This window comes from Perca flavescens, chromosome 12 (genome assembly GCF_004354835.1).
Source record: "Perca flavescens isolate YP-PL-M2 chromosome 12, PFLA_1.0, whole genome shotgun sequence".
NCBI lineage: Eukaryota > Metazoa > Chordata > Actinopteri > Perciformes > Percidae > Perca > Perca flavescens.
This window is the reverse complement of record NC_041342.1, coordinates 3,120,679-3,135,650: the sequence shown is the minus strand read 5'-3', so window position 1 is coordinate 3,135,650 and position 14,972 is coordinate 3,120,679. Positions and strand designations below refer to the sequence as shown.

Here is a 14,972-nt window from a genome sequence, read left to right as displayed (position 1 = left end):
TAGGGATGTCCCGATTGGCATTTACCCTGATTAGGCTAACTTATCCGATCACATCAGTTTGTAGTGATCGCCACTTTAATCACACACATAAGCACCACCAGACCCCCTGGATGCTGGCACTTTCGGCCACTCACCAGTGTGCGTCTAGAGTGTCTCGTAGCTTGCCAGCCCTTGGCAACAAGTAAAAAAGTCTTTCTTAGTCAAGAGTTTTTTTTACAGAAGCGGATTACTCCAATTCTCCACCCTTCTTCTGTGATTCCACCAGGAAACCAGTTTACAGGCTGTTATTCCCTGGCGCCGACATCGGTAAACACAGAAGAAAATCAAAGCTTGACTATTAAGCGCAAGATGTGTCACTAAGTTTAAGTTTTCGTTGTCCAGCTGGGAACTTAAGACTGTTTATTATTTGGTTAGGGGGGTTTGCTGACATCCTAAAGAGAACTGTTGAGAAAAATGACTTAGTTGCTGTATTAAGTTAAATATATTAAGCTTAAGACATATTTTGGTTACTTTGTTAACTGAGTTATTTTTGAAAACAATAAAACTGTGTGCAGCTCTATTATCTTAGCAACTACAAGCATCGGATCAATATTTAAAATATCGGATCGGATCGGGTGGGGACCAAAAAAGCTGATCGGGACATCTGAGTGGCACAGACACTGTGCATGTTACATTACAGCCACTCCGTCGTGTGCACTTTTGTTGACTCGTGTGCACCAGGAGCTTTCAGTCTGTCTTTATATCGATCGGTCTCTTTTGAACCCCCTTTTTCCTTGATCCATCTGACTAAAATAACAGTACTTTTATCCACATAAATTGCTTTCACGGCCGACTCCTTCAGCAAAGTTTGATTCACAGACACACACACAGATAGAAAAACATAATAATAACCACTTTACTCCAATCCATTATTTTTTACTTCTGCATTTTTTTTCAGGGCTGGTAGTTTGCATGATTCTGTTTGTATTGTTGTTTGAATGTAAACGAATGTGACAGTGTTAGAGTATGTTTTTTCCCAAACCCTGACAGGAATATTAAACAGAAGATAGATGACTGTACAGAATCTGCAACCTCCCCTTTTTTTCAATAAAAGCTCTGACTCAGCAGCGTGTCAGCCTGCTATAGTGGGATTTTTTACCTCCATTTATTTCCACAACGCTGTGATCAAAAGTGAGCATTTTAGCATTCACATTAAATTCACATTACATTGAACCTAAACTACCACTGTCTTTGTCTTTATGTTGTTTTTTAGTGTCCAAGTAATGACATATATCTGTTAGAAACATTAACAGATATGATTCTTGGGGGTTGGAGTTAATTTCTTATACAGCCATGATGATGAACATCACAATGATGGTGACAGAGATGTAGAAGATGCATTTTTAGGATAAAAAAGAAACAGGAAAAGGAAATGAGGGCGACTTGAAAAAGAAGAATAGAAGAATAGAAGAAAAGAATAAAAGAAATAATCATCCAAACCCATCCACCCTTTCCTCCAATGCACACACAGCTTTGAAGAAGAACAGGGCATGGTTGTCACCAGGATGGCTGAGTGGTTAAGGCGTTGGACTTAAGATCCAATGGGCAAAAGCCCTCATAGGTTCGAACCCCTCTCCTGGTATTCTGATTTGCCCTGCTTTACAGTCAAATACTCTTATTTGTGTGGTATTCTTTCATTGGCATCTCTGTCACACACCACACGTACTTTCTGGGACAGGAGAGAAAAATGCTCGGGGCTCTTTGCATTTCTTTAAACCCAACGCTACGTACATTATTAAATGAAGTTAACTGTTGACCCAATACAGTAACGTGAGCTGTTTAAATGAGCTGATACATGGTTAAACCTCATTAGCTCTTAGCAGTGTATCTGCGTGTGTACTTCGTCCACAGCAATCCCACCATTCAGTCCCAAAACCTCCCAGTTAGAGAGGAAATAACCTATTCTGATAACACCTGCTTTACATTCAAATGCTGTTCTTTGTGTGGTAGTCACCACATGGTCAGACAGGAGAGAAAAATGCTCTGGTTTGTTTGCATTTCTTTCAACCAATCACACTTGTCTTGGTGCTAAATTGGGGGGCATTGGTGGCCTAAAGGATAAAGAAGCGACCTTGACCGCAGACCGACAGGATAAAATCTGGGTGGGGAAAGCCCTTAACCTCCAACTGCTCCAGTGGCCAGGAGATTACTGTGGTTGTACTGGGCAGCTTCCAGCTATGAATGTGGAACTGTGTGAATGTGACAGGTCGTCGTTGCAAATGAGAATTTGTTCTCAATCGACTTACCTGGATAAATAAAAAGTTAAATTAAAAAAGTTCAGGGCTCTCTACTGTAGCTCTAGCACGAACTTTGTTGTTGTTTCCCGAAGAAAAACAGATTTTGAGGACTGCAACACGCAGAGAGCGGAAAGGAGAGGGACATCCGGCAATTAGCCTGGAAATTCTGTTGATACTGATCGTATGGTAAGCTGCAATGAAAGCTATCTACTGCTCCTTGAGAACGTGTTTTTTTATGTAGCTCTTCATAGATCAGCAACTAGTGTGTCAGGTGACAACAAGGTCAGTTTCTGCCATTCAGAGTTCTTAGGTGGTCGCACCAGGATGGCTGAGCGGTTAAGGTGTTACATTCAAGATGCAATGGGCAGTTGTCCTCATGGGTTCAAGTCCCACTCCTGGTATAAGTGTCATAGAAGTAACATTTCCTCTGAGCCTTTTTAGACAAACAACAACAGAATCCTACCTTCATTTTTTTTGAAAGTGAAAAAAAAAACCTGGTTCACCGATTCAGTTGTGTTAGAAAATACCCTTCTCCACATTGGGATGCAGTTTGGACCATTTTGTTATTTAAAGGTCCCATGGCATGAAGATTTCACTTTATGAGGTTTTGTAACATTAATATGCGTTCCCCCAGCCTGCCTGTGGTCCCCCAGTGGCTAGAAATGGTGATAGGTGTAAACCGAGCCCTGGGTATCCTGCTCTGCCTTTGAGAAAATGAATGGGCTCAGATGGGCCAATCAGAGAATTTTCCCACCCATGAGAGAGAGAGAGACATCATCTTTCAAACGAGCCAGTTGGTCAAGGCCACACCCCCAGCCATCTTGCCCCCCTCTCTCCTCCTCAATAGCTACAGACACAGAAATGGCACATCCTAAGGAAAGCTCATTGTGGGACTGGCTCTAGTGGCTGTAATTCTGCACCAAGGCTGAATTTCAGGAAAGAGACTTCAGATACAGTATTAGGGGACCACTAAGGTCTATATAAAAGAGACTTCAGATACAGTATTAGGGGACCACTAAGGCCTATATAAAAGAGACTTCAGATACAGTATTAGGGGACCACTAAGGCCTATATAAAAGAGACTTCAGATACAGTATTAGGGGACCACTAAGGTCTATATAAAAGAGACTTCAGATACAGTATTAGAGACCACTAAGGTCTATATAAAAGAGACTTCAGATACAGTATTAGGGGACCACTAAGGTCTATATAAAAGAGACTTCAGATACAGTATTAGGGGACCACTAAGGTCTATATAAAAGAGACTTCAGATACAGTATTAGGGGACCACTAAGGTCCATATAAAAGCATCCAAAGAGCAACATGTCATGGGACCTTTAACATTGGTCTGAGGTGACCTAAAATAAGCAGCTGGTTTGGTGTAACACAAGGTTGAGCTGATGTTATAATGGAGAGGCGCCTTGTGAGTTTGAGCTCCATTCGTGCTGTTAATGGAGTGTTTGCTTTGTCTAATAACACCCTTTGCAACTGGGAACAATAATAACACACACAAAAACATAGACACCTATAATATAGCCTGCTATAATAACCTACTTGGAAGTATGACCGCTCCGCTGCCGTTGAGTCCATTTTCCACCTGACATTACCATGGGAACAATATATCCCACGGGCCCAAAATGCAATCAGCAGGATTACAGTGAAAGAAGGGTAATTCTTTTTCTCTCTTTCCTGGAAAACAGGATTGTTGGAGGTTTGTTTCAGGGAGCAGTGAGATGTGTGCGGGGACTGTATTCTGCTGAATAATAATCAAATTCAGGCAGAAACAGGGAGGCATTTCATTAAAACCACTCGAGCAGATTCTCCTTATCTGGCAAGGATATGTTAGTTTAATATTTGTGTGCATGTTGGTGTTTACATGCTGTATGTGTGTTTCTTTGAGTGTGTGAGTACTTGTGCGCTATGCCCTAGAGGAGGGTTTATAATTGTTGTAATTGTTTCATTAATTGTGCTGCTATTTGGCGTGAACCCAAAACAGGAATAAGAATAAGAGGCCCATGAGGTTCAATTCATTTCAAATTAACTTCAGATGCTTTACTGACAGGATGTTGTACAAACATAAGTTGCATTAGATTGTATCCAAACTCAATGTGTTTTTATTACCAGACAGCAAGTAGTATGTTACTTCGATTGGAGCTTTTAGATCATCACCCATGCCACCCATCCAAACATTAAAGATGTTGTGAATTTTCATCTTTTTTGGGGGCTTTTCCACCTTTAATTTTTGACAGGACAGCTAAGTGAGAAAGAGGGAAGACATGCAGGAAATCGTCACAGGTTGGAAGCTGCGTCTCAGTACATGTGCGCCTGCTCTATCACTGAGCCAACCCGGCCACAGTGAATTTTCAGCTTAAAAATGTCATTGATAAATCAATGTCTAAATTAGTTCTGAGGAGTGTAGCAATGCTTCTGTCTCCAAAGCCAGACAATAAACTCATTACCTCTCTTTTTGATTCTTTGTCTTTTTGTGTCTTCCTTTCCGTAATCAGTTAATGGGCTTTGCCATCCAACCCGCCTCCCCCCACCTCCCCCGAGCCCCACACACACACACACACACACACACACACACACACACACACACACACACCTTCCCATGTCTCTCTATGTGGAGATGACTCCATTAGAAATAACATTTATATAATGTACATTGACATTTTTACTCACACATTACTATAATTGCATGTATTACTGATGGATGGGTCTAGATGTCAATCAAAGACACAAAAGAACTAAAAATGAAAAAGACAATTTCAAGCGGACCAGCTGACTGAAAATCTCCACTGAAAAATAATTGTGAATTGTACAAGGGAGATACTGTGTGTGTACTGGCTTATGAATGTTTGTGTGTGTTAGTGGTTGCACAGACTAGCTGACTAGCTCTTGATGTTAAGACATGCAGGAGCTATGTGCTAATGCGAACGTTACAGGCTGTCAATCACCGGGATACAGCACTGAGCCCAACATATAAGGTATGAGTCGCGCTACACTTAATGGCCATTTAAAGCGTGTGCACCCACAACTAGGCATAAACCCAATGCATTGGTTGCCAATGAGGCCGGACAATAGACTTTTGAACTTTTGATTGACTGACTGTCACGGAGATGCGCGGCCCACCTTCGGACATCATTACCTGGACTGGTATTCGCATTGTTACCGCTGGTAAACCAAATAGTGTGAGTAGTGGTGTTGAACCCCAAACTGAAATACGGGTAATGTTAATTAAGCTCACTGCACAAGCGCTTGCTGATAAATTGGACAGTTTGCAAAATGCTAGAAAGGCTAAAGCAAGTGTCTTAAGAAAATCAATACAAGGGTTGATATTAAAGGGTGATAAAATCCAGGTACATAGAATGCAAAGCATTCCATTGTCCTGTGATTTTATAAGTAATCTTTGACTTCTGAAAAGAATGGCGCCATCAGTGTCTAGTTGTTGCATCAAGATGCAATGGGCAATTTATGGTTCAACCTACTCCTGGTATTGTGTTGCTTTTTTTGCATTAGAAGTTTCAAAGAATAATGTATGGAGGAAGTAAGCATTTTCACTTTTATTTCAAAATGTTTGTGTAATGGCAGCCCTAACATTAATGAGCAGGTGCTGAGGAACCAAAGAATGTTTGACAGAAAATGAGAGACAAATTGTGTTATTTTGGCCTTTTGTGTAATTATGGCTGCAAATTCACTACAGAGGTCTGTGTGACCAGAAAGACTGATTTGCACATCAGGACTGCAAAATGAGCCTCCACCAGAACAATCCTCTGGCTTAGCCCTGGTATGATTCTGGCATAGTCCACCATCTTTTCTTCCTATCGCATGTCATCGCTCCACCTCCCCAACGGTGCGGGCAAATGTTTGGCATGTTACTGGTGCACCAGACCCCTGTTCAGGCACCTCTTACAATCCCACCTCAGCCTCTTGATTGCTGTATGACAGCCCTTTAGCTTTCAATTGCACCACATTAGTGCGGTTAAATGCCTTTAACGTGAGGTGGTTAAGACGTTGAGTGTAAAAAGTCCTTGGTCCGTGTTTCAAGACAGGATGGGGTGGGTTGCCTAAGATCAATGGACACCCCTGATGGGTTCCCTACTCCTGGTATTCCCGCGTTGACACAGAGAGGGGACTCAGCGATGGTGTTGATTTTCAGATAAATGATCAAATCCTGTGATCATTAGGTTGTTCACAAAATTATATTTTACTTTTAAAAAATGAGATTTGGGTCTGATTCAGGACCACATACAAAGTATTGCTAGCCTGAATCTGAACTTGAAAAAACCAGTTTCAGATCTGGGCTAGATTTGAGTGTTCACACCACTTCTGGGAAGAAGTCTGACCTGGTCACTTGACCCCCAAAAATTCAATGGGCAAAAGCCCTGGGCCACTTTTGCCTCAGAAGTTTGTGTAATGGCAGCCCTGACATTAATGAGCAGGTGCTAAGATCATGCAGAGATAGACCATACTGACATTTTGCACTTTTAATCTTCACACTGATCTTCTATCACCACTGACACCTCAACTCTGAAGACACCAGGATGGCCGAGCGGTTAAGGCGTTACACTCAAGATGCAATGGACAGTTGTCCTCGTGGGTTCAAGTCCCATTCCTGGTATTTTAAATTAACTTCTATATTGGGAATAGTTATAGAAGCAACAGCAGGTCTTAAAGTTTCAAAATACCAATATCAGTTACTGTAACAACACTCTGTTCATGTGTGTTGGCTACAGGTTTCAAAGAACAACAACTCAACTTATAATAGATAGTCCTCAGTTACCAGTTTTGGCCATTCACAGCACACTAGTACCACCCAAAAATTATCATAAGCTCTTCACCACAAGATGGGGAAGGAGGGATTTCAGCTGCCACCAGGATGGCCGAGTGGTTAAGGCGTTGGACTTAAGATCCAATGGGCAAAAGCCCTCGTGGGTTCAAACCCCACTCCTGGTAGTAGAGTTAGTTAGTAGTGCTACAAGATCTTCATAGTAAGAGATACCCAGTTGTGTTTTACATTAAAATCTGCTCCTTGTATGGTAGTCTCACACTGACAGACTTTGCATTCTAAGATAAGATATAGCTCTGGTTTGTTTGCATTTCTATAAACCAATAGCGCCAATCATCGTGGCAGCGCTAAGCTCCATCAACAAGTGCAGCACGCTGTGGCACTAAAGTTAGGAGGTTATGGAGGAAGTAAGCATTTTCACTTTTATTTCAAAATGTTTGTGTAATGGCAGACCTAACATTAATGAGCAGGTGCTGAGGAGAAGAAGAATGAAGAGAAAGAGAGACAAGGGGTTATGGCTGCAAATTCACTACAGAGGTCTGTGTGACCAGACGACTGATTTGCACATCAGGACTGCTACGGGCCTCCACCAGAGTTTCCTCTGGCTTAGCCCTGCCCAGGCAGTCCACCATCTTTCGGGTCCTATCGCACACGCTCACGCTCCACCTCCCCAACGGTGCGGGCAAGACGGGCCGCTGGTGCACCCGACCCCGAGGCACCGGGATCCCACCTCAGCCGGCGCGCGACAGCCCTCACTTTCATTGCACCACAGGGCGACCCTCTGACTCGTACGCGCGTAAACTCCTTGGTCCGTGTTTCAAGACGGGTCGGGTGGGTTGCCGACATCGCTGCAGACCCCTGATGCCCCTGAAGCTAATCCCCGCGGACAGAGAGGGCGCAGCGAGGGTTATTGAGGTAAAAGTCGCATCAAATCCGCATGGTTGTTCACACTTCAGCCGTATTGAAAAAAATGAGATCTGGGTCTGATTCAGGACCACATACGGAAGTGGCCTGAATCTGATTTGAAAAAATCAGATCTGGGCTAGATTTGAGTGTTCACACTACTTCTGAAGAAGTCTGACCTGGTCACTTGACCCCCAAAAAATCGGATTTGGGCCACTTTTGCCTGCAGTCTACGTCTGAACGTAGCCTAGATCATGCAGAGATAGACCATACTGACATGTTGCACATTTCATCTTCACACTGATCTTCTATCACCACTGACACCTCAACTCTGAAGACACCAGGATGGCCGAGCGGTTAAGGCGTTGCACTCAAGATGCAATGGACAGTTGTCCTCGTGGGTTCAAGTCCCACTCCTGGTATTCTAAATTAACTTCTATATTGGAATAGTTACAGAAGCAACAGCAGGTCTTAAAGTTTCAAAATACCAATATCAGTTACTGTAACAACACTCTGTTCATGTGTGTTGGCTACAGGTTTCAAAGAACAACGATATATAATATAATAATATAATAGATAGTCCTCAGTTACCAGTTTTGGCCATTCACAGCACACTAGTACCACCCAAAAATTATCATAAGCTCTTCACCACAACACGGGGAAGGAGGGATTTCAACTGCCACCAGGATGGCCGAGTGGTTAAGGCGTTGGACTTAAGATCCAATGGGCAAAAGCCCTCGTGGGTTCAAACCCCACTCCTGGTAGTAGAGTTAGTTAGTAGTGCTACAAGATCTTCATAGTAAGAAATACCCAGTTGTGTTTTACATTAAAATCTGCTCCTTGTATGGTAGTCTCACACTGACAGACTTTGCATTCTAAGATATAGCTCTAAGATAAGATATAGCTCTGGTTTGTTTGCATTTCTATAAACCAATACCGCCAATCATCGTGGCAGCGCTAAGCTCCATCAACAAGCAACCACTGACACCTCAACTCTGAAGACACCAGGATGGCCGAGCGGTTAAGGCGTTGCACTCAAGATGCAATGGACAGTTGTCCTCGTGGGTTCAAGTCCCACTCCTGGTATTTTAAATTAACTTCTATATTGGGAATAGTTACAGAAGCAACAGCAGGTCTTAAAGTTTCAAAAAACCTAGTGACCAGTTCTGCCGGATGTAGATGGCCAATGACATTAGTGCAAGACTTGGCGCAAAGCAGCAGGAGCAAAAAATAATGCCTGAGCGACTCAAAGATGTGAATAAACTACAGCGTATAGAGATGGTATATTAAACCTTTGCCAAATCCTGTCGGGCGTATGGCAAACACATTTTTCTTCGCAAGAAAAAGCTTAACTTGCCGTTGATTGTTCTTCTTTTAGAGAAAATATACCGTCCAGTTCATTTAATACTGATGCAATAGCCACTTCAGAAAGTTCTATCAGCTATCTATCAGCTGTAGCCATCTTTTTGGTTTTCAAAAAATGCCTCAACGGCACTACTCTTTACGGTCATTGTCTCAAACACGCCTCATATTAGATAAACTTTTGTGATTGGTCCTGCACATCCCAGGCTGCTGGAAATCTATTCAAAGTGGAGAGGGACCAGACACATCTGTCAGAGCAAATAGATTCTGAATTTGCAGATTTGTCTGGTTCCCAGGCAAGAAGATCTTTGTTTTCTCAGTCTTATGGCATTTAAAGAAGCTACTCATCTCAACAAATTCGCAATGGACATCTATCTCCCACTCAAGATCCCACTCCTGGTAAAAGTTCCATATTGTGAAAAATTGTGACGTAAAAAACATTAGCAGCTCTCAAAGTTTTAAAAGACAATTGTTAGTTCATGTCATAATATTATCGCGTTTTTTTATTTTTTATAGAGGACGAGTTTCCTTCTCTACATATTATGTGCCTTGCTCCCTGGTATATATGGACATAGAAAATAAAAACACTGAAGAAATTGCACTGTAAAATCTAGAAACTATAAAGATAATGAAGTGATAAATTCCATGCACACTATAAACATGAATGGAACAGAGTATATTCATCAGTTTTTTCCCCCCAGGCAAAATATAAGGTCAAAAACCATTAAGGTGTCCGCTCCCTGTTGTTATATGAATGTACAGTAGCCTACATCACTAGATAGTTACTGGTCCAGTGAACTAAGTCTATAATTTGGGAGGATTGTACAGTTAGGATATGTTCTTAAAATTGTACAATCCTCCCAAATTATAGTCCCAGTTTACTGGGCAACACAAATTGTGTGCTAAGAATGCAAAATACAATGCACATGGAAGCAGAACAAACATGATCCTTATTGTCAACGAATAAAAAAATAAATTATAAACTAAAATAATTTAAGGTGCATTGGGGAACTATAGAAATGTACAGCACTGTATGTATTGCCCTTAGTAATAAACTTCATTTAAAACTCATTTTAAATTTTATCAGCCTTTTCTAATTATCTCAACAACTGCCATAATATATTCATCAAACTTCTTACAACAATATGAACAGCAGTCTTCATACAGCAATATAACAGTAACAATGACAAATTTATAATTATAAAAAAAAATAATGGTCACAACTTTAAATAATAACAGTACTTAAATGAACAGCAATATGCACCTGTTGTATTTTAATCCAGGCTGATAACAAAAGGGTAAAACCACTGCTGAGTGAACAGAAAAGGTTCCAGGATTAAATAAATCCTGGCTGTTAGCCTGGTCAGGACCAGTCTAGCTGCACAAAATAAATCTCCATGGTGATTTATGTGCCTCTGCTTTTGTGAAACCGAGTCAAGGCTAAATTCATCCAGGATAACCAGGAAATCCCGGCTTAATCCCTTATCTTGGTTTTGTGAAACAGGCCCCGGGCGTAGTTAAGCCTAGGCTTAAATTTGGTTGGTGCAACCGACGTTAGGTCAACTCTAAAGACTGGGCTTAACTAAGACCTACTTAGCAGTTAGGACCAGGCTTAGTAAAGCCCCGTTGGTGCAACTGGATGGCATAGTGGTTAAGGTGTTGGACTTAAGATCTTATGGGCAAAAGCCCTCATATGTTCAAACCCCACTCCTGGTCAAATTGGATTAAGTATATTAGCGGTAAGTAGCAAATCCAAATAAGGTGTCTTAATTATCAATAAAAGGTGACTTAATGCTCTGATGGAATCTTTACTCAGATCATGCAAAGATAGACCTTCTGGAGACCACTCCAGATGCAATGAACATGAGTCCTCATGGGTTCAAATCCCACTCCTGGTATTTGCTCTTTGATTACAGTGAATGGAAATATGTGCAACAACTTCAAAAAATGGACAAAATATCCAATCCAGGAAGTGGCTCAGCAAAATTCATGAATGCATACTCAGAAAATGGATCATGCTGGAAGCTTTGCAGAGTCATTACTACTTCTCAGTGTACATGTTGGCAGAGTAGAGTTTTATTAAATTGGATGGTGTAACAGTCAATATTGAAAGCTATTCCTCCATGTTGGACTATGAGTCTGCATTCCCTCAAAGGTTAGCACTATCAAGAAGGCTTGCAATAAGTTAGCGTAGCAGGTTGTGTGTCAAGGTATGCCAAGGATACACTCACACATCATGGCAACTGAATTCTGTCCAAAATGCTGGTATGACAAAGCTCTGGGGGCTGTGCATAATATTAGTGGAAGGTTACATCAGATGAAACAGCAAAGCAATAGAAATGTGTCTTAAAGAATGCCAATGAATATTTTTTTTGGAAAACTGACCTGTCCATGATTCCACACATGTCGATCTGCAGGTTGCTGTAGACTCCCAGCTGCTTTTGCTGCACCATGATCAGGTTCACGTTTTGGTTGTCCAGAGTTAGGAGACGCATGCAGCCCTGGAAGACATTGAAGGGGTTTCTGCACTCCTGCCCGTCGTCTTCAGTGGGACAGCCTAAAAAGACGAGAGAGGAAACCAATCAAAAAACATAAACTAAAACATGTTTTCATAGACGAGCTGACACATTTTAACATTATTACTCATATATTAAGACACACACATAAAGACCTTGATTATGACTTGTGACTGTAATTGTTAATTTAGTTGCCAGAGATAATACTGCATTATGGGTAGAGATTCATAGTTGTCCTGGTGTTTCCTCTGTGTAAACACAATATCATTCAGACCTTACATCGGTCAACCTACATACAGTATGGCTGTTTGATGCTGGACAGGGTTTAATTGCTTAGAGAGATACAGCTGACCAGTTGGACTCTTACCACCAAAGAAGAGTTGACTTTCTATGGTGACAGGAAATGAGGGGCTGGCTTGTGCGCTGCCTCCTTCTTCTATATCCACAGCGATGCTCAGACGACCTCGTCTGGAGTTCAGCTCCACCGCATGCCACTGACCGTCATTCAGGGCAGAACCTGGGAACCAAATACTCATTAACACACACTACTGGATAAGACGGGAGACAAAAACCTTAGATATTGTCTGCGATTATACAGTCATAAGTTTCTCAGATTAAAAACTCAGAGAAACATATGTTCATGGCTGCACACAGAGCCGCAGCAGATGTTGGCGGTGCAAGAGTTTATTCCAAGGCTGAAGCCAAGCATGCCTCGGAACTCATGTAGTAAGGACCAAATTCGATCTCCTTTCACACCACAACCTGTCACATATGCACCAAATTGCAATTTTGGAAACAGCTCGAAAATCATGTGTTCCTCACACTGAAACAGTATTTAGAAGAATATTAGCAGTCAAGACTTGAAAAGTGATTTGACCTGCATTTGTATAAATGGATTGCAAAAACCATCAGACGCAGGAAAGTGCAGACCACACTGACTTACTGCTTTACTTCCTGCGTCCTCTGTGTGATTGATCTGCAACAAGTACCAGCAATGCTGTGCCTGACTTGTGAATCTGTATGTTGTTAGGAGTTGAGGGAATAAATCAATATCTCATTATCTCCTCTATTTTTCTTACTGACAATACTTTGCTCAAGAACACGCCCCAGTCATCTTACAGTGCCTCCAGCTGCACAGTGTTCTGCCACAGTGATGTGGATGTGTGGCCAGAGCTTCTGGTAATATGGGTAATAGATTATCCGATAAACATTGGACTTTTGAACTAATTGTAATTGTTACAGAAAAATGTTTAAATGCTTATATGCCCTTGTTGGTTAAAGCCTTAGCCCCAATCTATTAGCAAAACGGATATAATTGACCATTTGCTAAAGCTCTCCTCTTGCATGGGACTGGAGTTAGAGTGATAATTGGTATTCAAAGATGTTTGAGTGTTGTATCTTTTTTTATTGCTTTTCCAAAACCACAAGAGCAAAAGTTTGAGGAATGGCTTACACAGTGTGTTCCTCTGCTTTATTTATTTATTTTTAAAGATTTTTTATGGCCATTTCCGCCTTTAATGATAGGACAGCTCAGACATGAATGGGAAGAGAGAGGGGGAAGACATGCAGGCAAAACGTCACAGATCGGACTCAAACCCTGGACCTTCTGCATGGAGGAAAAAAAAAACTCTACATATGTGTGCCTGCACTACCAACTGAGGTAACAAGCCACTGCTCATTTACTTTTAACATAAGTCGCAATCATTTCCCATTCATGCCCAGCTAAGCTAAACTTACTACCTACAGCAGTAACTGAGTGCTTCTTCCAAAGCTAAGAAGGATTCTCATTAACGAACCAATATTACATTAGTTTGTGGGGTTAACGTTTGTTAAATAAAATCCGTGTTCACGATTAGCACATTCAATGTTGGAAAAATCTGATGGCCATTTCATACTTTTTATTCACCTGATTTACGGTTTATTTTACAAGTTAGGTATTAGGTGGTGATGAAAGTACAGGGGGTAACTACACGTAACTAACTTGTCTCAATCACATATTGTTTGACACAGTAATAGTTCTGCATTGCCAGACCTTCCTCCACAGCGCTACGGAGGAAGGTCTGGCTAGTCCACACAGCATTCCTGGAAGGGAGAAAAACGTGCTCTGGTTTATTGGCATTTCTTTAAACCAATCACAATCGTCTTGGGCGGCGCTAATCTCCGGACGGAGCCACGGTGCCTCTGCAAAATAGCCTCGGGAAGGAACTTGTTTTGGTGGAATGTGTGTACGTTCAAAGGTTGTTTTAGTTGTGCAACAGAAAACTCAGATTGGACAGATAGTCTAGCTAGCTGTCTGGATTTACCCTGCAGAGATCTGAGGAGCAGTTAACCATAGTCCTCACAAATCCACCGGAGGTTAGAACGCCAACACAAAGAAAGAGGAAGGTGACGGAAAAGAAGGACATATGGCGAAATTTCCAGCAGCACCTGAATAATCCCATGGAAGGTAGTAGATATAGACTAACACAGTAATGACTCAATATCCATGTAAGAGTAACAACTTAACTTCACTGTTAGTGGTTAGAAATGAATCCTATAGGCAGTTAGACTGACCTGCATTGAGCTCCAGCAGCGCCCTGCCAGCCTTATGGATCTGTAGCCGCAGTCTGGCCTCACTCAGGTACAGCCAGACCACGCCCCCTTCCTGAGGCAGCTCAAAGGTGAGCAGAAGCCCCGCCTTGTTCCACGTCCTGAACTGGAACCCAACGGACACGCCCCCGGACGAGGACGCCGCCGCCGTCATCGGCAACAGGAGGAAGCTCTGGGGGCCGGGGAATGTCACGGCGACGGAAAGTGACTCAGCACATGAAAAGGTCACATTGCCCTGAGAGAGATAGATGCAGAGTGGAGAGATAGAGAGAGGAGGCGGCACAGAAACATGATTACTGGAGAGATAAAAACAACATCAAACATGAATATTAATCAGTTGCAAAGGGCGTGCCGATGTGTGACCTCTGTCCCAATGATCTCATCAGCAAGTCTCCTTAAGAGGACACCGGTATTACCATAATGATAACAGCAAGGCTCGGAATAAGATTAGGAAAGCAGACTGAAAACACCAAGGTCACCTAGCGCGGAGGTAAAAGAGATAGAGAATGAAAATGAAAGCGAGCATACAGTAAGCCC

At 42.0% G+C, this 14,972-nt stretch overlaps 1 protein-coding gene and 6 non-coding genes across 7 annotated transcripts in view; 6 read left to right on the top strand and 1 right to left on the bottom strand.

The window, feature by feature from the left end:
• Positions 1 to 14,972, bottom strand: part of LOC114565155 (contactin-associated protein-like 4) — a 160,646-nt gene that overhangs the window by 54,305 nt on the left and 91,369 nt on the right. Inside the window, exons 8-10 of the mRNA XM_028593043.1 lie at positions 14,400 to 14,670; positions 12,214 to 12,363; positions 11,716 to 11,887 (exon numbers count right to left, since the gene is read on the bottom strand). Of these exons, the coding sequence (XP_028448844.1) occupies positions 11,716 to 11,887; positions 12,214 to 12,363; positions 14,400 to 14,670 (593 nt within the window). The remainder of the gene's footprint in view (positions 1 to 11,715; positions 11,888 to 12,213; positions 12,364 to 14,399; positions 14,671 to 14,972) is intronic.
• On the top strand, positions 1,539 to 1,621 carry trnal-uaa (transfer RNA leucine (anticodon UAA)). The gene has a single exon. It is a non-coding gene; the product is annotated as a tRNA-Leu (tRNA).
• Positions 6,815 to 6,897, top strand: trnal-caa (transfer RNA leucine (anticodon CAA)). The gene has a single exon. It is a non-coding gene; the product is annotated as a tRNA-Leu (tRNA).
• On the top strand, positions 7,150 to 7,232 carry trnal-uaa (transfer RNA leucine (anticodon UAA)). The gene has a single exon. It is a non-coding gene; the product is annotated as a tRNA-Leu (tRNA).
• trnal-caa (transfer RNA leucine (anticodon CAA)) lies at positions 8,308 to 8,390 on the top strand. Its single transcript has one exon. It is a non-coding gene; the product is annotated as a tRNA-Leu (tRNA).
• On the top strand, positions 8,650 to 8,732 carry trnal-uaa (transfer RNA leucine (anticodon UAA)). The gene has a single exon. It is a non-coding gene; the product is annotated as a tRNA-Leu (tRNA).
• trnal-caa (transfer RNA leucine (anticodon CAA)) lies at positions 8,972 to 9,054 on the top strand. The gene has a single exon. It is a non-coding gene; the product is annotated as a tRNA-Leu (tRNA).